Source organism: Orcinus orca, chromosome 21 (assembly GCF_937001465.1).
Source record: "Orcinus orca chromosome 21, mOrcOrc1.1, whole genome shotgun sequence".
Lineage (NCBI taxonomy): Eukaryota > Metazoa > Chordata > Mammalia > Artiodactyla > Delphinidae > Orcinus > Orcinus orca.
The window spans coordinates 1,981,404-2,004,240 of record NC_064579.1 but is presented as its reverse complement, the minus strand read 5'-3'; the positions used below and the strand labels follow the sequence as shown (position 1 = coordinate 2,004,240).

Sequence of the window (22,837 nt, the reverse complement as noted above, 5' to 3'; positions counted from 1 at the left end):
CTACTTGAATTAATGAAAATTCTGTTGCTTGGAAAACGATTAGCCTCACTTGGAACTAAGCTCAGTTTATGGTTCAGAATTCTGGGAACTGCCTGGAATATGGAATCACCCTGAGGCTGCATTTCCTTATGAAGAGAAAAGGGAGGATATGAAACTCTCCCTCCCATACACTAAACTAGAGGAAAATGGTAATACCCAATTTCTATAGATATGAGGGGAGATGGTCCAACCACATCAGAGTCCAAATATCACAGGTTATTCCTACTTTTTTCTGATGGCAAACACTAAAGTTACTTAAAATCTTGTAAGACACCTAAAGGGAAATAAAGGCAATAAAATTCAATTAAATATACATGACTAATCATAATTAAGCTGTATTTATGTAATGTCCTGCACTGAAAACAGTTTTATTCAATATCATAATTAATCAGGTGAGTTTCTGTTAAAAGGAAACTTTGAGTGTGAAAGTCTAACACCTTTGAAAAGAACCTGAACTGGCTGCTAGTAAGAAAATTACCTCTCATGGAAGAAACTTAAGCAAACAAACAGATCAAAGGTGGCTTTCATCAGCTTTACACATGGTAATGGCCTGATGTATCAGGAACTTTCTAATGACAGGTTTCAAGTATCCCTCATGAAAGCACACACCAGAAACTCAGAGAAGGAGCTCTAACCTCAGTATCTTATTCAAAAGAAGAGTCAAATGAACTGCCAAATGAAACTGAAGAAAAAAGCCTCAAGTAATCTTGGGGTGGGCCATGTAGTCAATCTAGATCTTTATGTTGTCAGGTTTCCTCTTTTTAAATTGAAGATGCTGTGGCTGTCAGGAGTCCTGTCAGTGAGAACTACTTGCATCTGCTCAGAGATCAGCAAAATGTTATCCTGTGTGGAGAGTCCCAGCCTCCAATTACTGAATCCAGTTCGGAGGATTTTCTCCTAGCTGTACATTTAGGGAGTTCACTACTTTGTACTATTTCTTTTTTTAATGGGTTACATTTGTTTCACTACTTTGTACTATTTCTTTTTTTAATGGGTTACATTTGTTTCTATGTCCTTCCAAGTGTAATCAGTGATCATGTGACTAAATTCTACTCTATACATTTTATATATATATATATATATATATATATACTCATATCACTGAATCACTTTGCTGTACACCTGAAACACAATATTGTAAATCAACTATAGTTCAATAAAAAAATAAAATAATCAAAATTATATATATATATTCTACTGTATAAAGACATACTTCTACCAATTACACCCTTCAGACGCTGCTTCATTCACATATCCAAGAACTCAGAGATCCAGGATACTTTAAGTATTGCAGGACCATGTAATGTTATTTGCATCATTTTATAGCAAAAGTTCCCAAAGTTGTTGAAATGAAGAGTTACTTTTTATTGCCACAAATTCTAGTGTCACTGAAGGACACTAGAATTGAAGGACACTGAAGAACTGAAGGACACTGAAGGCTGAGAGAGGGTAGGAAGGGAGGAGACTGCTGGTAAGTCTCAGAGAGGAACAGAAAGGTCAGCTGCACTTCCCTGCCACGTGGAAATCCCAGCCCTCACATGGATAACTACTAATGGTGTCTGACCAACCTGTCGGGGCTTCAGTAGTTAACTTCCGCCAGTAGTTTTTCTTATCACAGGAGTCCAAAAAGGAACTGCAGGTGCTGCTGGCTCAAAAATGAGGTATTATGCCACCACCTCAGTTTGGAAAGAAGCCAATCTAAGAATACAGGGGATAAACAATAAAAAGAAATAAAATTTTCTACTTGAGGAGTTGACCTTATACCCCAATCTTGAAAATGAATTCCAATGTCAACCTGAACTTCAGTCCTCCAACGTCTGCTCATCTGGAACAAATCAATGCTGCTGATTTGGACCAAGGGCACAGGCTCTCAGCACAAGCCCAAGCCCCGCTGCATGGCATGCAGGCCCCGGAGTTTACCTCCAATTCTGCTACCACAACTGGGACCCCGCTTAATCTCTTAGGACCCCTCATTTTCTGCAAAATATGAAAGCTGGATCTGAAGATTTCTTAAGTTCCCTCCACCACTACATTTCTCTGATTCAGAGCTTTCTGGAATTGAAAAAAAAAAAAAGGCAGGAAAGCTAAATAACCAAAGGTTAAAATGGTTACAAGTGGGGAGCAGGCCTGGGAGAGCCAGATCCTCACCTTTCCCAGGATACAGTTCTATAGTCTGAATTCTTTTCAAGAACGTATTACTTTAGCAATAAAAATAGAAGCCAGTGTCTGCTTCCTTCCTTCAGAGATGAAAATTAGACTTCAGTGCTCAAATATTTAAGACGTCTCTCCCCAGTACCATTCTTGCAGAGCACCCTAGACCCTCCCAGTTTCCTGATGGTGCCCTCTGCAGACCTCAGTGACTGGCACAGGGAGGCGCCTGCGCTGGCTACCTCTTACCCCGCTGAGCAGCACAGGGGATTTTACATGTTGCAGGGGCCTTGCACTAAATGCTGCTCGCTTGAAACCCCAAAGCAAGGTTATTGAATTTATAAAACATGGCATCTAATCTATTTCATAGGGTCCTATCAAATGAAAACAAGTTAGTAGTACTCTGTTGTTAACTATTTGAGATTTACAGAAACAAAACACCATAGATCTTGGAAACGGTGTTGATAATTGATAGAAAAATTGATAATTGAGGGAAGGGGGAGTGATTTCCAGCACTGGCTTTGTTAATGCTTAGCTGGCTAAGTCTTACTGAGTAGCTTAATACATTGAAGAAGCATAAGCTTTGCAGTCAGACAACTGTGTACTTGTGCAAAATCTGGGTCTCAGCTTCCTCATGTGTAAAATACATAAAATTAACTTGAACTATATCAAGCAACCACTTTTTTTGGCAAAAAACACACAAAACCACTCTAGTTTTGTGGAGTTCATGATAACAAAGGTAGAGCACTTACATATTGCTTGGTACATCATACAGGCTCTCAATTAACGGAAGCTATAATATTTTGATTACTATTATTAACAACCCTCAAGGAATCTGCAGAACCATGATAAGACGTGGCCATGCCTTCCTTACAGCTACACTAAGTAGCATCTCAAGCTCGCTTTGATCTAAGCTCTAAGTATGTATTCCCTGGGAAACTGGATAAACTTGGCACACTACGGTGAAGGACACTCCCCTGTTTACTTGAATGTGATAAACAGCTGTAGATGAGAATTAGCCTCCAACTAACTGGAGTAAGGAGACAGCTAAGACAAGTGCCACTCACCTCTCTTTGGTCTTTTCCAAAGCTTTCAGGAAAAATGAATCAAAACAACACAGACAAATAAGGGAAATATAGGAAATTCCGTAACTTCAAAGGAGAAACTCCATGTCTTTTTACCCAAACTCATGTAAAAACATGATGGCCACATGGCTTCTGCAGACAATTACACACATTCAAGAAGTTTTTAATATAATTTCCTTCATGGAGGGTAACTGGAGCTACGGAATGAAATCTCAAGAACACTGCACATCATGCACAAATGCATTGTGGGTGAGCCATCAAACCTGAGAAGGGAGGCTGAGGTCAACTGTGTCAAAGTCCTAAAAACCAGAGCAGCTGGCGTGAAGGTGCTCACCCATTACAGGCCTTCCAACAAGGCTCCACATCCAAAGACAGGTTACACGGGCATCAGGCTGACTTGATGACTTTACATGCCTAACAAGGGTAATGTTCACTTAAAGTGCCAGGGATCCTTACAGAGATAACCTAGCTTGGAATGTAGAAACTCTGGTTTGACAAAGGTCCAGAGGCACCAAACGAAGGCAGGTGAGGTACATTTTATCACTTCTAAAGGTTTCTCTGCCCTTGGTGTAGGGAATAATGTTTAAAAGACCACTGAGAAGACTTCTGGTAAGATCTTCTACATTCACACAATGAAAAATCTGTTAACTGGGACTCTGAAAAGCATCACGAAAAACTCAATGCTGTCTTGGCAGTTCTGATAGCTCAATGACAAAACCTAGTCTTAACAGGGAAAGGGGGCTCCAGGAACTGCAAACCACAGAAAGGTGTGTCCCGGTAAGTTAACTTTGTTGCACCCCACATAAAAGTTTGGCATCATCTGGTAAAGTGACGCACAACCTATAACTCAACAATCCCAGGACTCCAAGGCATATCGCTAAAGAAACTTACACGTTGATACTAGTCTCCAGGGATATGAATCTTATAGCATTGTTCTTAGTTAGCTCCAAACTGGAACAGCAAAATGCCCATCAACAGTAGCATGGATATACTGTTATATTCATACAGTGGAGTACTAGACAGCACTGAAAATTACCTATGGATCTACACAAACTTACTATGAATGCAAAGCTATAAAATAACAGTGATTCCACTGACTGAAGCTCAACAACAGCAAAGAAAAACTATGTTGTTTAGGCATGCATACGTAGGTGGTAAAGAGATAAGGAAAAGCAAGAAAGTGAACATCATAAAAGTCAGTCTAGGGAGGGAACGATGCTCAGAAAGGAACATGAGGTGCTGGAGGAACTCCTGAGGTACGGGCAGTTCTCTTTGTTTTTACCTGCCTGTTTTATTCCTAATTACTCTCTAGGCATGTCCGTTGTGTACACTTTTCTGCACATGCTGTATCGCCTAACGATTCATCGGTAACCCTGCAGAGGTTCACCCACTGGAACGGGGGCAGCTCGAGGCCGGTCCCCCTGGCCACTGCGGAAGGAAGGACAGGCCCCGGGAACCGTCGCGGTCCCCCGGGCTGGCTGGCGCCGCACACCCACCCCCGCCTCCCGGGGCTGCGAGGTCCGCGCGGCCCGAGCAGGAGCGGCGGGCTGCCCTCGGCGACCCGAGCCCGCCACGTCGGCCTCACAGCGCCGGCGCCCGGGGCCGCCCGGCTCCCCGCGGAAGGCGCCCCGCCGTCCCGCCCAGGCCGGGGCCCCGCCGGCGCTCGGCCGCGCGTACCTCTGCACCGTGGAGGACACCTCGCCAGCTCCCGGTGACCGAGGGCACAGATTGTTTCCGGGGCTGCCCGCCACCCTCGCGGGCGACCACTGGCTGCCTCCTCCGGGCCGGGCGCGCGGGCACGGCGCACGCGCACTGCCGCGCTTCCGTGAGGGCGCGGCGGGGACCAGCCGGCGGGGAGCGCGCGGGGGCGACACGCAGCGGGCGGCGGGCGCGGCCGTGCGCAGTGCTGGGCTACTGCGGCTCGGGCCGGGCTGGGGTCTCGGCGGGAGCGGGGTTGCGGGGCTGCGGGGCTGCAGGTCCGCGGGCGGGGCGGGCGGACGGGCGCGCGCGCGGTGCCGCGCGGTCCCGACGGGCCGGAGGAGGAGGGGCGCCGGTGACGCTGCGGGTGCCGCTGCCAGCTCCGGACGGAGTCGGCGGCCGGGCGGAGGACGGGCAGGCCGACCCTCGGACGCAGCCCCGGGCCGAGCCGCGGGCTTCCTGGCGAGGCAGGGCGGCCGCGAGCCCGGGCGGGAAGATGTTCAACGTGGAGTCCCTGGAGCGGGTGGAGCTGTGCGAGAGCCTCCTCACTTGGGTAGGTGGCGACGCGGTCCGGAGGCCCCCTCCCCCAGGCCGCCGTCCTGGGATCTCCCCGCGCCCCGGGCGGGCGCCAAGGGCGCCGGTGCCGTCACATCCGGGGCCCGGGGCGGGGGCCGGGACGCCGGTGCGGGCTGAGTCCACGGCGGGAGGCCCGGCCGGGTCCGAGGGAAACTCGCGGGGCCCGCGGGGCCGGGCGGAGGCCGAGGACGGGTGCGGGCGGCGCTGTCACCAGGCGGCTCCCCGCGCCTCCGGGGGGCGGGGGGGGCACCCGAGACCCCGGCCCGACGCTGCCGCCTTTGTTGTCCCGCTCGCCGGGACAGCGCAGCCCTGGAGGGCGAGCGGCGCGGGGCGCGGGGGGGAGAGGGCTTGCCGGGAGGGCGGAGGGTAGGAGAAGGACCCGCAGCCCCGTCTCCGCGATAGGAGAGGAGAAAGTGAGCGGCGTGGAGGTGCCTAGGGAAGGTGTTCGAGGTGAAAATAAGTCTGGAAGGTGTAGTGGGACTCGACATTTGGGGGGCAACGTTATGCCATTCTAATTTTAAATTATCAAATGCTTACTAAGATTCTCACATGTGCACGTAAATATGTGTTCCGTTCTAATGCCAACAGTCGTGCCTTTAGCAGCCTCTTGTACAGGTGGACGTAAATCCAAGCTTGTGTGTTTCCCTAAGTGCGGTGTCAGTTCCAGGGTTGTGCCTGTGTGTGTATCTACAGGATAAACCTGGTGCTTCTTTGGGGAGCTTTCCTTTTACTCATTGCTAAAACGTTAAATACCACTTTTAAAATGCAGCACTAATCTATTTAGGGAGGTGACTACAGCATTTGTATTAATGTGCAAGGTAAGACACAGATGCCAAACAGATTCAGTTTAGCGGTGCCTTGGGCGATAAGCTTAGATCCCTGGAGTACAGACATCACTGCCCTGTGTGGGGACATTTGGGTGGAATGCTTAGAGGGCCAGTGTCCTAGGCTGGTTGGAACAAACATAATGAAAATAGTCTTGAGATTTTCACAATTTGGCTTATGACACAAATCAAATTATGTTTTCTGAAACAGAATATGTACAAGGGTAGATAGAGCTTGATCTATTCAGTAACTTTTGTATTAGGGCATTCTTGGCATTTCAAATCGTTTGCAATAATATATAGTTAACATACAGCTTACAACTGTAATGGGTTCCGACTTAAGTGGGGAAATGGGTTCCCCTGCTGCATTTTAGAGAAGAGAAGAAACAGATAAGCTGCATAATGTGGCCAAAGTTTGACTAGGTAGGGGAGAGATAAAGGAAAGAATTACCACATTCTTTGATACTGTGGAAGGAATGGATTTGGCAGAGGTTGTAAACAGAAGATTGAGGATCTGAAGATACGCATTTTTGAGTCTGTACCTCCTTCAGTGCTAGAAAAAAAAGGCAAGAGGGCAAAGATGAGGAGACATTGAATCTGAAGTAGGGTTACATTGTTTAAAGTCTAGAAAGACGAGTCACGGAAACAAAGAGGTGTGTTTGAAGGGCATCTGCCAGAAGGTGGTGGTCAGTGCAGTTATTTGGGTGAGAAATGCTAATAAAAATACAGAGGAAGAATCACAGAGAGAAGTTTGAAGGGGTACTAACAGAAGCACACTATGGCCACATCTATTTAAAATCTGGTAAAATGTTAAAAAAATAGAGATAATCCAGGTTATCAGCTATAGAGAGAGATCAAGGAGTCTGGTTTTGTAGAAAAAAAGGCTTTTTGAAATTTCACTGGAAGGCTCATCCAGGAAAATTTCTGGGGAAGAGATTATCAATGACAAAACTGGAGGGCAGAGTTCAAACAAAGGTATACAATTCTAAAATTTGGAAACATTTTAAAACGTTGTACATTGAAATGTTTCAAAATAAAGTTGAGGTTAAACGCTGGGTTTGTTCTTTTAGTTATAAAAAGCAGAATATCCCCTGTGCTCAGAACACAGGGGCGCCCCGCGAGGCCCCGGGTCCGCGAGGCCCCGGGTCCGCGAGGCCCGGGTCCGCGAGGCCCCGGCTGGGTCCGCGAGGCCCCAGCCTGGCGCGCGCAGGACCTCGTGCCCAGAGGTTTCGACGCCCCATGCACCGTCCCACACCCCGATGTCAACAGTCGCCTCAGCGCCGTAAGCTTCGCGTCTACAGACTTCGGGGCCGCCCAGAAGCCAAAGCCCGTCGAAGGTCTGACCCCGCTGACCCGCGAGCATGGGCAGCAACCTGAGCATGTATCTGGGCACGGCCAAGGCCACGCAGCCAGCCCATGCCCGGAAGCGCCAGTCCCCATGGTTCCCATGGACCGGGCCTGCCCGCGGCACCTGCCGCCCGATGGGCCGGGCCGGGCGCCCAATCCTGTGCTACCGCCGCCGCCGCCAGGATCACGGGCTCTGGTTCCGCAGCAGGCGGCCGCTCCCCGCCGCCCTGCGCAACTGGAAGTACTACCCGGTCCGCGGGTCCTCGGTGCCCCAGGGCTGGAGGCGCCTTCCCAGCGGGCCGCCCCTCCGCACCTCCTCGGGGCTGGGGTTTTCCGGCCATGGCAACGGTTTCACGATGAGGTCCCAGTGGAACGCCCGCCTCTCCTGCCACACAGGAGACAGAGCCTGGTGGACATCCGTACCGCCCCTGTTGAAAGCCTAAGCAGCTTGTCCACGTGTCCGCCCAGCCAGGAGTCCCCGGACCCCTGTGCCAAGGAGGCCGCGCTGAGGCCCCTCAGCCGATGCGAGGAAGGACAAAGGCGGCTCGACGGGCCTCTCAGGTCTGAGAGCCCCGAGCCCAGGCTGTCGGCCTTCCGGCCCGTGATGAGGAATGGAGTGGTCCCTGTCTTTGTGCCCAGGCCGGGGCCTCTGAGAAGAAGCATCTGCTCCGGGTGCAAGCGCCTCCGAGAAGAGGACACTGAGCCCCGGCCTGACAGCAGCCCTGCCTGAGCCTTCCCTGCCTGCCGCCCACCCTGCTGTGAGGCCCCCCCACCCCGCACCCGCCCAGGGCACACTCACAGAGCCTCGCTGGAGAGATGGGGGCGGATCAGCACTCCCGGGCCTGGGCCTCCTGTAGCCTGACGTCCCCCTTGAGTCCTGAGAGCCAAGGCCACCTCCTCCTGACACTCAAACCCACATTTCTTTTACCCAGCTGACCCCTGCCCTACCCCTGCCAGAGTCACTGGCACGGGCCGCCAGGCCAGCTCCCTGCACTCCAGCCAGGAGCTGCCAAGCCCCAGAGCCACCTCTCCTACCTGCAGAGCCCGCCCCGAGGAAGCACCGCTGACGTCCAGGCCTGCACTCTCTCCTGCCCACCCACCCTTGCTGCCTTTGCCCCTGAGAAGACCCTTCTCGGAGGACCCTTCTCAGGAAGGCGTGCTTCTCCCCTATTGCCCACTTCATATGGTTTAAAGGTTGTTCTTATTTTAAATAATACTAAAATAGCTTCATTATCCTTAAAAAAAAAAAGTTTCTCAGAATACTACTTCCATCCAAATCACTGTTCAAGAATACATGTTTTTTAATACTTAAAAAAGAAAAGCAGAATAAATGTTCATGTGGAACGTGTCTGTGGTAGCTGAAAATGTGCATTCACTCTAGTAGCTCCCCTCATAGCTGAAGGCCAGATGAATGCTGAACACAATTCCAAAACCAAAAGTAAGGGGGGAAAATGTATCCTATACATTCCTAAGAAAGGACCCCCATTTAGAATAATTTGTTTTGCATAAAGTTCTAGCCAACTTGGTTGTGCAGTTACTTTGCACACAGCCAGTGAGAAGGTAACTGCCACATTCAGCAAAATGCAGGCAGCTGTCAGTGACAGAGAAGACCGGAGAGGTGAAGGTTCAGCCTGGGCAGTCTTTGAGCTGACAGCCTTGTATACATCAAGAGCCTCCACATTCAGTTACTGAAGATCATAATTATGATCCTGAATATCAAATAAAAGTTTATTTTCACTACCCAGCATTTAGTTTGAGATCAGAGGTATATAGTACATATTAGAAGTTCTTCCACCAGAAATGGTTAAAATAACAACGCAGGCACTTAGAGGGATGCCTATTAGCCACCTATGCAGAATTCATTTCTGTGGAACATCTCAGTGTCCCAAATGCTGGATAACTTGCTATTGTATCAGAAAGGTTACTAGCCCAAGAACCAAATGTTCCCCATCTTTGTTGAAAGAGGAATGCTTGTTAAGAGACAAAGTATCATCCTACCAAGGGAAAATGGTTTAAGCTTAAATTCCGAATCAAAGTTTATGCAGTAAGAAAGTTCAGCAGGATGTGCTGGAAAGTTTCCACTCTTAACCTCTCTACCCACCCTCTGAGTCAAAATGTACTCTTACCTGTTAGGAAAAATCTGCCCTAGGGCTTCCCTGGTGGCGCAGTGGTTGAGAGTCAGCCTGCCGATGCCGGGGACACAGGTTTGTGCCCCGGTCCGGGAAGATCCCACATGCCGCAGAGCGGCTGGGCCCGTGAGCCATGGCCGCTGAGCCTCCGGACGCAAAAATCTGCCCTACCTATTACACCTGTCAAGCCTAATTTCTTGAATGGTACGTGGAAAGATTGCTCTTTCCTAGGTTTAAGAGACTGAAAAACCAGAAAGAATCTGGAATGCCGCCAACTAATGGCAAGAAGCTAAGTGGAGCAAGAATCATGACCACACAGGTTCAGTACATTTCTTCTGGGAAACCCAGCAACATTAACATATCCTTGTAACTTTCATATTTAACAGCCTGTAAAATGGCATGTTGGCGTTTACAATTAGGGAGAGTATAATTTTTGGGGTGGTATCTCCCCCATTCCATTCTCTCTGTCCTTCCTAACTCTTAGGTCCTCTAATGGAGGAATAAAGGAATCAGATATACAAAAGCATGTATATTTTTTAAAGCTTTAATTTTTTTTTCCAACTGAGGGCCAATATGACATGTTAGTTAAGAGTATAGGTTCTGAAATTTGACCACCTGGGTTCAAATCCTGACTTTGCTTCCTACTAACTGTGGGTAGCTTTGGACAAGAAACTTCACCTATGTTTTGATTGCATTCAATTTAACACTAAGAAATGTTTCCTATGCATTAGTATTGATCAGCATAATTGGAGGGCTTGTTAAAATGCTGACTGCTAGGCCCCAGTTCCTGAGTCTGTAATTCAGTAGGGCTGAGCTAGGGCCTGGTAGTCTTCATTTCTAACAGGTTTCCAGGTGGCGCTCTTAGTGGCCTGAGGCCTACACTTTGAGAACCACTGCTCCAGAGCAAGGTTTGTTAACCTTAGCATTACTGACATTCTGGGCTGGATCATTTTTGTTCTGGGCACTGCTCTGTCATCCTGGTCTCTACCTACTAGATGCCAATAGCACCCACTTAGTTGTTACAACTAAAAATGTCTCATAGGGAGCAAAATTGCCCCTGGTTGAGAATCACTACTCTAGAGGTAGTAATTCCAGATGATCTCATGCATTACCCTTCTCATGCTTTTGTGGGGGAAGGTGAGGTGGAAGTTGGATGGTGTTAATAGAGCTCCTTGGAATTAAAAGAGAGGTTATGACCCTTCCAGCAGCGTGTCACGCCCTAATGTGGTTAAGTGCAATTATCTTTAAATTTTACTCTACTTATTGGGCTTCTCTGGTGGCGCAGTGGTTGAGAATCTGCCTGCCAATGCAGGGGACACGGGTTCGAGCCCTGGTCCGGAAAGATCCCACATGCCGCGGAGCAGCTAAGCCCATGCGCCACACAACTCCTGAGCCCACACTCTAGAGCCTGTGAGCCACAACTACTGAGCCTGCACTCTGGAGCCCGCATGCTACAACTACTGAAGCCTGCACGCCTAGAGCCCGTGCTCTGCAACAAGAGAAGCCACCGCAATGAGAAGCCCGCGCACCGCAACAGAGTAGCCCCTGCGTGCAGCAACGAAGACCCAAACACAGCCAAAAATAAATAAAATAAGTACATTAAAAAAAATTTTTTTTTTACTGCTGTCCTGAAACACCCTGTAGATTTTAACTCAGAATTTATGAGAACTGGTAGGTGAGAGATTTTTTTAAAAATTAAAATACACATACCATAAAGTTCTTTTAAAAGTGCACAATTCAGTGCTTTGTAGTATGATCGCAGGTTGTGCAACCATCACCACTGTCTAATTCCAAGAACATTTTTATCGCCTCAAAAGGAAACTCCACAGAGAGAGTTTCTCTGGGATCTGCTTTACCTTTATCTCAAAGCAGAGGTGGACATCCTCTAGCCTTCATGAGCGACTATTTACCTCAAGAGCCAATTCAGAGAAAATAATTGTTTGGAAGCCACATTTAAAAAATCAAAATGAAAATAGTTTTAAGTCCCAAGAGAGAAACAGATGGAGTCTTACAAGTAAATTACTTGCATTATTGAATTACCTGCTTTATTGAGCTTTTCCTTATGCTTGGCCAGAGGCAGTTTTCTGATCTTTCATCCTTTACATTTGGTAGTGGGTTTGGATCAGAACCCTTTGGATCAGAGGGTTCCAAATGCCAAACCAGTGCCCCGCCACATAGCATTATTTGATGAACTTGTTAAAAATAGACTCCCAGTCTTCTTCAACTTCCCACATGATTCGGGTGTACACCCAGGTCTGGGAAGTGCTGCTTAAGACTTTTACAAATACATAATGTCCATTTATTTTCTCTTTAAGCAACACACCCCTCCATAAGGTATTTTTCCCAATTTCTAGATTGAAAAACTGACATGAAATGAGGTAAAGTGGCATATCCAAGGTCACACAGCCAGCAGATTAGGAGCAAAGCTGGGGGTGGAGTTAGTTTACATGCAGAGCGTGTTCAGTGAGGGCTGTTCTGGGCCAGGTTGGTGATCAAGAGATGAGTGAGGTGTGGCCCTCACCTGTGGTCTTTTTCATTCTAAGCCTACAAGAAAGAGATGAATTCAGCAACTGTAAAATGAAAGTGGGTGCTTATTTCTTTTCAAACTACAGTGTTATTGACGAGGCGACTGGAGAGAGTGTGGAGTGAAATTCAGTATCATTTCCTACAGATGATGTTTATCTGGTCCATTTATTCAGTTACTAACGATATATTGAACCTCTGCATGTATAAGGTTAGTGTCATGGGGTAGCCTGCAAGGGCCCTCTTTTCATTACCTCTCCCAAGTAGACACCTAAGTAGAAACCACCTGCTATGTGACCTTTAAGACCATTTCCTTAGTTTCCGCCGCCATAACCATCTCAACCCACAAGACTGTCAAAAATATGAAGAAGCTGCTGACAGCACTTGTTAATAGTTCTTGTTTTAAAGATTTGATAGATGACACGGCACAGAGAAGTGGACGCTCACCAACTGTTAGTAAATTGCTACAGCACTTGTTCAGGGCAGTTTGGCAATATTTATCAAAAACCTTAAAACGTTCATACACTTTGATCCAGCAAATTTACCTCTAGGAATATAACCCTGTAAGTAAAAATGTATTGAAGGCAGATGGTCCCCTGACCATTATTTGCCGGGTTTCCATTGTCATTACCTAGTTTGACCTCATGTGTTAACATACAAACCTATTAACATAGGTCTCCATGCCTATTCCCTGCAAGCCTTTCTTCATACTGCAGCTGCTGTGATCCTTATACGATGCAGATCTCATGGCCTCACCCTCCTGCTTAGAATCCTTTGCTTTCTCTCCTTGCTCTGAGGATGAAGTCCTAACGTGACTTGAGAGGTTTTGCACAACGATGCTTCTTTCTTTAACCCTGTCTTTCCCCGTTCTACTCTCTTCCCTGTTTTATCTCTTCATCTGATTCCCATACTCCTCCATTTTACAACCTATAAACTGCAGAGCATGGCTTGCGTCTATCTATTCTCAGTGATTTATTGCCTTCTAAGTCCTGGTTGTGCTACTGAGTAGAATCATTGCTGGCTCAGCTGTATTATTATCTTGCTCAGAAATAATTTCTACTAATTCTCAGCTATGTTACGTTAGTTCTGATTCATAATACATTGAAAATCAAACTGAACTGAATATCTAACCTAACTGTGTGATTTCTACATCCGTATAAAGATATTTTGGTTCTGAGTAAAAGAAATCTCAGCTTGGCCAGGCACAAAGAAGAAATGTATCTCACATAATAGGAGGCCTCAAGATTTTTAGTTTAGTGGCTCACTTTTGACCTCAAGGACCCCGTTCTTTCTGTTCCTCTTCTCTGCCATCCACTGCATTGGCCTCATCCTAACGGTCAACAAGATGACTGCTCGTGGCAGTTGAAGCAACCAGCATGTTTATTCACACCAAGGGGAGGTTGGCTTTTCTCTCCCGGAAGCCCAAGTAAGCCTCTGTTTGCATCTGTTTGGTCCAAATTGTCTTTGCCTGTGCACCCATGAGCCAGTCACTGGCAGAGGCGATGATGGTACTGTGACTTTCTTAGATGATTATCTGTGAGGAGGGTGAATGCGGGGAAGCCGCCCAGTGTCCACCACCTTCTCTCTTTTACCACAAGGAAAAAGTTGCAATAGCAAGCTGCGGGAAACTTCCCGTGAGGGAACACATTTCACAGTGTTCTGCTTTTTAAAACGTATTCAACTCCCAAGATGAGGTAGAAGAAGTCTAAGAATTCTTCTATATGGTTAACCATGGAATCTTTTTTTCCTTTTTTTTAATTTCCTTTTTCCAGATACAGACATTTAACGTGGATGGACCATGCCAGACCGTGGAAGATTTAACGAATGGGGTTGTGATGGCCCAGGTTCTCCAAAAGATGTAAGAATAAATTGCTTTATCTTTTTGTATCTTATTATACCTGGATATTTATTAGATTGAAAACATGGACAAAAAAATCCAGTGCTCGCATGAAACACGTGTTGCGCGGAGACCGAGAACTGAGCAGCACAGGTGGTTCCGGCAGCCTGTGCTCGTTTAGGCACAGATGGACCGGCTGCAGGGGTAGTTAGGGCTGCACTTGCTGCAGTACTCCAACGGTTTCAGCAGAATTCTTTCTTCCTGTGGTTTTCAGTGTAAGCTTGGCAGACATTTTCCTGTTAGCGTCCAGATTTTGCCATCATAGAAGGATCTGAGAGGTTTACTCTGTCTTTAGGGTTCTGCTCAGACGTTGTCTTACCAGCGGGGCCTTCCTTGCCCACCCCTAGAAAATAAGCGATAGCCATGCCCTGTGCTCGGTTTCCCTTTTAACCTTCCGTATGCTTCTCAGAAGTAGGTAACACCATATCGTATACCATGTATTTTGCTTGCTTATTTGTTACCTGCTGCTTCCCCCCACACCCGTCTGCAGACAGACAGACAGACAGACAGACACACACACACACACACACACACACACACACACACACACAGTGTAAGCTCCACCTAGAGGCAGGGTGAAAACATAATAGTTGTAAAATTGATATTGTATGGCTGTCTTCAACTTTTGACCTAGGAATTTTTCAAACAGAGGATTATCTGTGAATTTAAGATGTCAGTAAGTTTGATGTGATTTGGGGGATACTTCTGTCTTTTGAAGCCCTGAGCCCTTGTCAGCCTGAGACACTAAAGAACTTACATGGGACTTGCTGAGATTTCCTGCAGCTCTTTCGAGAATCAGTATCATTGCTAAAGGATTCTTGCCGTTGCTCCCCTTGCAGTGAGCTGTGTAGAGCTGCCCGTCTCGAAGCTTCTCAAATGCCTGCATTTCAGAGAATCTACCTGCCTTTCACACTGGCGGTTCATGCTTGAAAACTATAGCTTGCTGTACCTTTCTTCTGCACCTTACATCTCTCCAGACATACACGCATGCAGACTTTCTGGCAGAGCTCAAGAAGGCTAACTTGAAACTGACCATCCCGGGTTCTAGCACAGAGAAGAGCGGTCTTGTGATTTTCGTGGACACTTTTGAGTGGTGCCCTAATAACATTTAGCTTTTGAATGGTCTAGAACAGCGGTCCCCAGCCGTTTTGGCACCAGGGACCAGTTTCATGGAAGACAATTTTACCATGGATGGTGGGGGAGTGGTGATTCAGGCGATAATGCGAGCGATGTGGGGGATGGTTCAGGCGGTAATGCGAGTGATGGGGAGGTTGGTTCCGGCCGTAACGCGGGTGATGGGGAGGTTGGTTCCGGCCGTAACGTGAGCGATGGGGAGGTTGGTTCCGGCGGTAATGCGGGTGATGGGGAGGTTGGTTCAGGCGGTAATGCGGGTGATGGGGAGCGATGGGGAGCGGCAGATGCAGCTTCGCTCACTCGCTTGCCACTCACCTCCTGCTGGTAGTGGTCCACAGCCAGGGGGTTGGGGACCCCTGCTCTAGAGAGTTTCAGTGCAGTTCTTAATAAAAATTATTTGTGGGCAAGTGGGCCTAGCTACGTGAGCTTTCCAGGTATGTGTCATTAAATGAATTTTTTGCTTGTTAGTTTGGGTAGGATTTCTATTGTAGAAACCAGAAGAAAGACTGTATGAATATATTATTTTACCAAATCAGGATCATAGCGTGCATTATGTTCTGCAGAGTGGTTATTCTCATTTACGAAAGTCTTGTGGGCATATTTCTCATCAATATTTAGTTTTTTACATTTTTTTCCCAAAACGCATTCCTTTTTTCATTTTGTTGTGGTATAATTTAGACCGAAAAGCATACTAAAAGAAGTGATTAATTTGTGTGTAGTATGTATATATTGTATGTATATGCACACACGTATACACACATCCATGTAACCACCACCCAGACTGAACTATATAACATTTTGAGCCCCCAAATGGTCCCCCTCATGCCCCTCCCTAATCAATACCCCTTGCCTCAAAGATAGCCATGGTTCTGATTTCTACACCATCCTTCTTATAAGTGGAATCATACAGTTTATACTCTTTTGTGTTTGACTTCTTTCACTCAATGTAATGTCTGTGTGATTCATTCATGTTGTTTTATATTGTCTATTTAAATAATTGTATAATAACAGCTTCACAGAAGCTTCCTCCTTTGTCAGTTTGATGTTTATTGAACGGCTACTCTGCATCCAGCACTGGTGATGCAAGGATGAGCCACAGTCCACAGGTAATTGTGTTCAGAGAGTTTATAACCTGGGGAAAAGCAGATGTTAAATGACCAAGGAAACAAAACTGCTAGTATAACAAGCGCTACAGAGAAATGGTGAAAATTTCTAAGTTAGCAGTTGTCTCCCCAGGGCTAGCATTCAGAAGAGTCCAAACCAGAGATATCAATTTGGGTGTTTCTTAATTGAAGCCATGAGTGTGGATTAAATCACTCAGGGAAGAGTATAGGGTAAGAAGAAAACAGTGTGTAGCCTGAGCCTTGAAGAACTCTGACATTTAGCTGTTGGTTAGACATCTACCAGCAGAGGGACCAGAGAGGCACAGGGAAAGCCAGTAGAGTGTGGATGCTGAGAGAAATAGCAGATCTCTTCATTTAAGCCCATAAATGGGCTTACAGTATGTTTTATTTTTTGAGGGAGAGGGTGTGGCTTCTTTCATGCAACATAAAATTTTGAGATTTATTCATGTTGTTGCCTGTCTTAATATAGTCCATGCACATTCCATTGTATGGATATACCACAATCCATCCATCCGTCGGCTGCTGAGGAACTCCTGGGTTGTTGTAGTTTGGGGCTGTTACAAATAGAGCTGCTGTGAACATCAGTGTCTACATCTTTGTATGGACACATGCTGCCATTTCTCTGGGGTGAAGTTCCAACTAGGGGTGAAATGGCTGCAACATGTGGCAGGTGTAAGTTTAATATTTAAGAAACTACCAAACTGCTTCCAAAGCGGATGTACCATTTATGTTTTTACAAGCAGCGTGTCAGTGTTCCAATTGCACCATGGCCTCACCAGCACTTGCTGGGGTTGCTCTTTTTAATTTTAACCATTCTAGTGGCCGTCTAGTGGTGCTCATTGTAGATTTTATTTGTATTTCTATAATGACTAGTGATGTCGGGAATCTTTTCTTGTATTTCTTGTATTTATTTACATTTACTGTGTGTATATATATATGCATACATATATATATATCTTCTTTGGTGAATTGTTTGCTGTAATCTTTTTTTGTTTGTTTTTAATTTCTGGGTGTGCAAGCCCAGTGCCCCACCATGACTCTGGGATCTGGGACATCCCTGGGACTATGGGGCCCTCTGAGAGGGGGCTGGCCAGACCGTGTCCACACGCTGGTGGCCACACGCTCACGTCCGCACACTTCCCCACCCGCGGGCACTGGGTCAAGCCAATGAGGCACAGGTGGGGTTAGGAGTTTGTGGCCACACCTGCCTTTGAATCTTGGCTGTCCCTTAATAGATGCTTGACCTTGGGCCCATAACCTTCCTGTACCTCAGTTCTCTTATCTGTAAGTTGGGGAAACTACCTATATGTTTAGAGTACCTGGAGCGTAGTGAGCTTACAAGAAATTTTAGCTGTTGGTATTATTTCAGTTAGCTAAAGGCATCATTATACACTGTTAACAGTGTATTCTTTCATTTATCAATATAGGAATTTTGAAAATTTTTATGTTTACTTACATTTTATTGAAGTATACTTGATTTACAATGTGTTAATTTCTGCTGTACAGCAAAGTGATTCAGTTATACATATATATTCTTTTTCATATTCTTTTCCATTATGGTTTATCACAGGATATTGAATATCATTCCTTGTGCTATACAGTAGGCCCTTGTTGTTTATATACATAGTAGTTTGTCTCTGCTAATATCAATCTCCTAATTTATCCCCCCCTCACCTCCTTTCCCCTTTGGTAACCATAAATTTTTTTTCTACGTCTATGAGTCTGTTTCTTTTTTGTAAATAAGTTCATTTGTATCATATTTTAGATTCCACTTATAAGTGACATCATATGGTATTTGTCTTTCTCTGTCTGACTTAATTCACTTAGTATGACAGTCTCTATGTCCATCCGTGTTACTGCAAATGACATTATTTCATTCTTTCTTATGGCTGAATAATATCCCATTGTATGTATGTACCACATCATCTTTATCCATTCATCTGTTGATGGACATTTAGGTTGCTTTCATGTCTTGGCTATTGTGAATAGTGCTGCTGTGAGCATTGGAGTGCATGTATCTTTTCCAATTAGAGTTTTCTACAGATACATGCCCAGGAGTAGGATTGCTGGATCATATGGTAGTTCTATTGATATTTTTAGAATACTGTTCTCTATGGTGGCTGCACCAGCTTATACCAACAGTGTAGGAGAGTTCCCTTTCTCCACAACCTCTCCTGTTTGCTGTAATCTTTTGCCTATTATTTATTTATTTTTATTAGAATATAGTTGCTTTACAATACTATGTTAGTTTATACTGTACAGCAAAGTAAATCAGCTATATGTATACATATATCCCCTCTTTTTTGGATTTCCTTCTCATTTAGGTCACCACAGAGCATTGAATACAGTTCCCTGTGCTATACAGTAGGTTCTCATTAGTTATCTGTTTTATACATAGTATCAGTAGTGTATATATGTCAATCCCAGTCTACCAATTCATCCCACCGCCCCCCTTTCCCCCTTGGTATCCAAACATACATCTGTGTCTCTATTTCTGCTTTGTAAATAAGATCCTCTATACCAATTTTTTCAGATTCCACATATACGTTTTGATATATGATATTTGTTTTTCTCTTTCTGACTTACTTCACTCTGTATGACAGTCTCTAGGTCCACCCATGTCTCTACAAATGACCCAATTTTGTTCCTTTTTATGGCTGAGTAATATTCTTATATTTATATATCACATCTTCTTTATCCATTCCTCTGTTGATGGACATTTAGGTTGTTTCCATGTCCTGGCTGTTGTAAACAGTGCTGCAGTGAACATTGAGGTGCATGTGTCTTTTTGAATTATGGTTTTCTTTGGATATATGCCCAGTAGTGGGATGGCTGGGTCACATGGTAGTTCTATTCTTAGTTTTTTAAGGAATCTCCATACTGTTCTCCTCAGTGGCTGTATCAATTTACATTCCCACCAGCAATGCATGAGGGTTCCCTTTTCTCCACACCCTCTCCATCGTTTACTGTTTGTAGATTTTTTGATGATGGCCATTCTGAGGTGTGAGGTGATACCTCATTGTAGTTCTGATTTTGCATTTCTCTAATAATTAGTGATGTTGAGCAACTTCTCATGTGTTTGTTGGCCATCTGTATGTCTTCTTTGGAGAAATGTCTATTGAGGCTTTCCGCCCATTTTTTGATTGGGTTGTTTGTTTTTTTGATATTTAGCTGCATGAGCTGTTTATATATTTTGGAGATTAATCCTTTGTCAGTTGCTTCAGATGCAAATATTTTCTCCCATTCTGAGTGTTGTCTTTTCATCTTGTTTATGGTTTCCTTTGCTGTGCAAAACATTTTAAGTTTAATTAGGTCCCATTTGTTTATTTCTGTTTTTATTCTCATTACTCTAGGAGGTGGGTCAAAAAACATCTTGCTGTGATATGTGTCAAAGAGTGTTCTGCTTATGTTTTCCTCTAAGAGTTTTATAGTGTCTGGCCTTACATTTAGGTCTTTAATCCATTTTGAGTTTATTTTTGTGTATGGTGTTAGGGGGTGTTCTAATTTCATTCTTTTACATGTAGCTGTCCAGTTTTCCCAGCACCACTTATTGAAGAGGCTGTCTTTGCTCCATTGTATATTCTGGCCTCCTTTGTCATAGATTAGGTGACCATACATGTGTGGGTTTTTCTCTGGGCTTTCTATCCTGTTCCATTGATCTATATTTTGTTTTTGTGCCAGTACCATACTATCTTGATTACTCTAGCTTTGTAGTATAGTCTGAAGTCAGGGAGCCAGATTCTTCCAGCTCCATTTTTGTTTCTCAAGATTGCTTTTGCTATTCGAGGTCTTTTGTGTTTCCATACGAATTGTAAAATTTTTTGTTCTAGTTCTGTGAAAAATGCCATTGGTAATTTGATAGGGATTGCATTGAATATGTAGATTGCTTTGGGTAGTATAGTCATTTTCACAATATTGATTCTTCCAATCCAAGAACATGGTATATCTCTCCATCCGTTTGTGTCATCTCTGATTTCTTTCATCAGTATCTTATAGTTTTCTGCGTACAGGTCTTTTGCCTCGTTAGATAGGTTTATTTGTAGGTATTTTATTCTTTTTGTTGCAGTGGTAAATGGGATTGTTTCCTTAATTTCTTTTTCTTATCTTTCATTGTTAGTGTATAGGAATACAAGAGATTACCGTATATTAATTTTGTATCCTGCAACTTTACTAAATTCATTGATTAGTTCTAGTAGTTTTCTGGTGGCATCTTTAGGATTTTCTATGTATAGTATCGTGTGATCTGCAAACAGTGACAGTTTTACTTCTTTGCCAATTTGGATTCCTTTGATTTCTTTTTCTTCTCTGATTGCCATGGCTAAGACTTCCAAAGCTATGTTAAATAATAGTGGCAAGCGTGGGCACCCTTGTCTTGTTCCTGATCTTAGTGGAAATGGTTTCAGTTTTTCACCATTGAGGACGATATTGGCTGTGGGTTTGTTGTATATGGACTTTATTATGTTGAGGTAGGTTCCCTCTATGTCCACTTTCTGGAGAGTTTTTATCATAAATGGATGCTGAATTTTGTCGAAAGCTTTTTCTGCATGATTGTATGGTTTTTATTCTTCAACTTGTTAATATGGTGTATCACATTGATTGATTTGCGTGTATTGAAGAATCCGTGCATCCCTGGGGTAAATCCCACTTGATCATGGTGTATGATCCTTTTAATGTGTTGTTGGATTCTGTTTGCTAGTATTTTGTTGAGGATTTTTGCGCCTATGTTCATCAGTGATATTGGTCTGTAATTTTCTTTTTTTGTGATATCTTTGTCTGGTTTTGGTATCAGGGTGATGGTGGCCTCGTAGAATGAGTTTGGGAATGTTCCTCCCTTTGTAATTTTTTGGAAGAGTTTGAGAAGGATCTGTGTTAGGTGTTCTCTAAGTATTTGATAGAATTCACCTGTGAAGCCATCTGGTCCTGGAATTTTGCTTGTTGAGTCTGGCTAAAGGTTTATCAATTTTGTTTATCTTCTCAAAGAACCAGCTTTTAGTTTTATTGATCTTTGCTAGTGTTTTTTGTTTCTCTTTCATTTATTGCTGCTCTGATCTTTATGATTTCTTTCCTTCTACTGACTTTGGGTTTTGTTTGTTCTTCTTTCTCTGGTTCCTTTAGGTGTAAGATTAGATTTTTTTTTGAGATTTTTCTTGTTTCTTGAGGTGAGATTGAATTACTATAAACTTCCCTCTTAGAATTGCTTTTGCTGCATCCCATAGGTTTTGGGTCATTGTGTTTTCATTGTCATTTGTTTCTAGTTAGTTTCTTATTTCTTCTTTGATTTCTTCAGTGATTTCTTGGTTATTTAGTAGCATATTGTTTAGCCTCCATGTGTTTGTGTTTTGTACAGTTTTTTTCCTGTAATTGATTTCTAATCTCATAATGTTGTCGGAAAAAATGCTTGATACGATTTCAGTTTTCTTAAATTTACCGAGGCTTGGTTTGTGACTTAAGATGTGATTTATCCTGGAAAATGTTCTGTGTGCAGTTGAGGAGAAAGTGTATTCTGCTGGTTTCGGATGGAATGTCCTATAGATATTAATTAAGTCTATTGGTCTAATGTGTCATTTAAGGCTTGTGTTTCCTTATTAATTTTCTGTCTGGATGATCTATCTGTTGGTGTAAGTGGGGTGTTAAAGTCCCCCACTATTACTGTGTTACTGTCGATTTCCCCTTTTATGGCTATTAGCATTTGCCTTATGTATTGAGGTGCTCCTCTGTTGGGTGTATAAATGTTTACAATTGTTATATCTTCTTCTTGGATTGATCCCTTGATCATTATGTAGTGTCCTTCGTTGTGTTTTGTGGGTTTTTCCTATTTTTTAATTGAATTGTTTTCATCTTATTAAATTTAGAGTTCTTTATATATTCTAAATACAAGTTCTTTCTCAGATGTATGTTTTAAAATATTTTCTCCCAGCCTGTGGCTTCCCTTTTTATTTTCTTAATAGTGTCTTTGCAGAGCAAATATTTTTAAAGTTTTAATTATTAAATACTTATTATTTAATATATTTTTTTAAGTTCACATGTTTTTTTTTTTTTAAATTGTATTAATAAACCTTTACCAAACTCAGGGTCTCTAAGATTTTCTCCTCTGTTATCCTCCAGAAGTATTATAGTTTTAATGCTTATATTTAGGTCTATGACACATTCTCAGTTACTACTTTTTGTGTATGATATAAGGGTCTCTTTTTTTTTGCACTATTTATTGCAAAGATTCCTTTCCCATATTTTCAGGATTTTGATTATGTTGAACTGTAATGACTGGACAGAAAACATCCATGGATGATTAGATTCTTGTTCATTGAAGTAATTT

The 22,837-nt window shown here is 44.1% G+C and overlaps 2 protein-coding genes across 13 annotated transcripts in view; one reads left to right on the top strand and one right to left on the bottom strand.

The window, feature by feature from the left end:
* The window catches only part of RNF170 (ring finger protein 170), a 28,011-nt gene extending 22,767 nt beyond the window's left edge, over positions 1-5,244 (bottom strand). For 4 of the 7 annotated variants that reach the window (XM_033415369.2, XM_033415370.2, XM_033415372.2 and 1 more), the window contains exons 1-2: positions 4,950-5,090; positions 1,608-1,737 (exon numbers count right to left, since the gene is read on the bottom strand). The gene's annotated coding sequence lies outside the window, so the exon portion shown is untranslated. Of the gene's footprint in view, positions 1-1,607; positions 1,738-4,949 lie in introns of all 7 variants that reach the window. The other 3 variants (XM_033415371.2, XM_004285074.4, XM_033415374.2) reach the window with 2 other exon arrangements.
* Positions 5,245-5,317: 73 nt separating this feature from the next.
* The window catches only part of HOOK3 (hook microtubule tethering protein 3), a 139,909-nt gene continuing 122,389 nt past the window's right edge, over positions 5,318-22,837 (top strand). For all 6 annotated transcript variants that reach the window (XR_007474572.1, XR_007474571.1, XR_007474573.1 and 3 more), the window contains exons 1-2: positions 5,318-5,523; positions 14,142-14,227. Coding sequence is in view for 2 of the 6 variants with exons in the window: in XM_049704190.1 (XP_049560147.1) it covers positions 5,467-5,523; positions 14,142-14,227 (143 nt within the window). In the remaining 4 variants the exon portion in view is untranslated. The remainder of the gene's footprint in view (positions 5,524-14,141; positions 14,228-22,837) is intronic.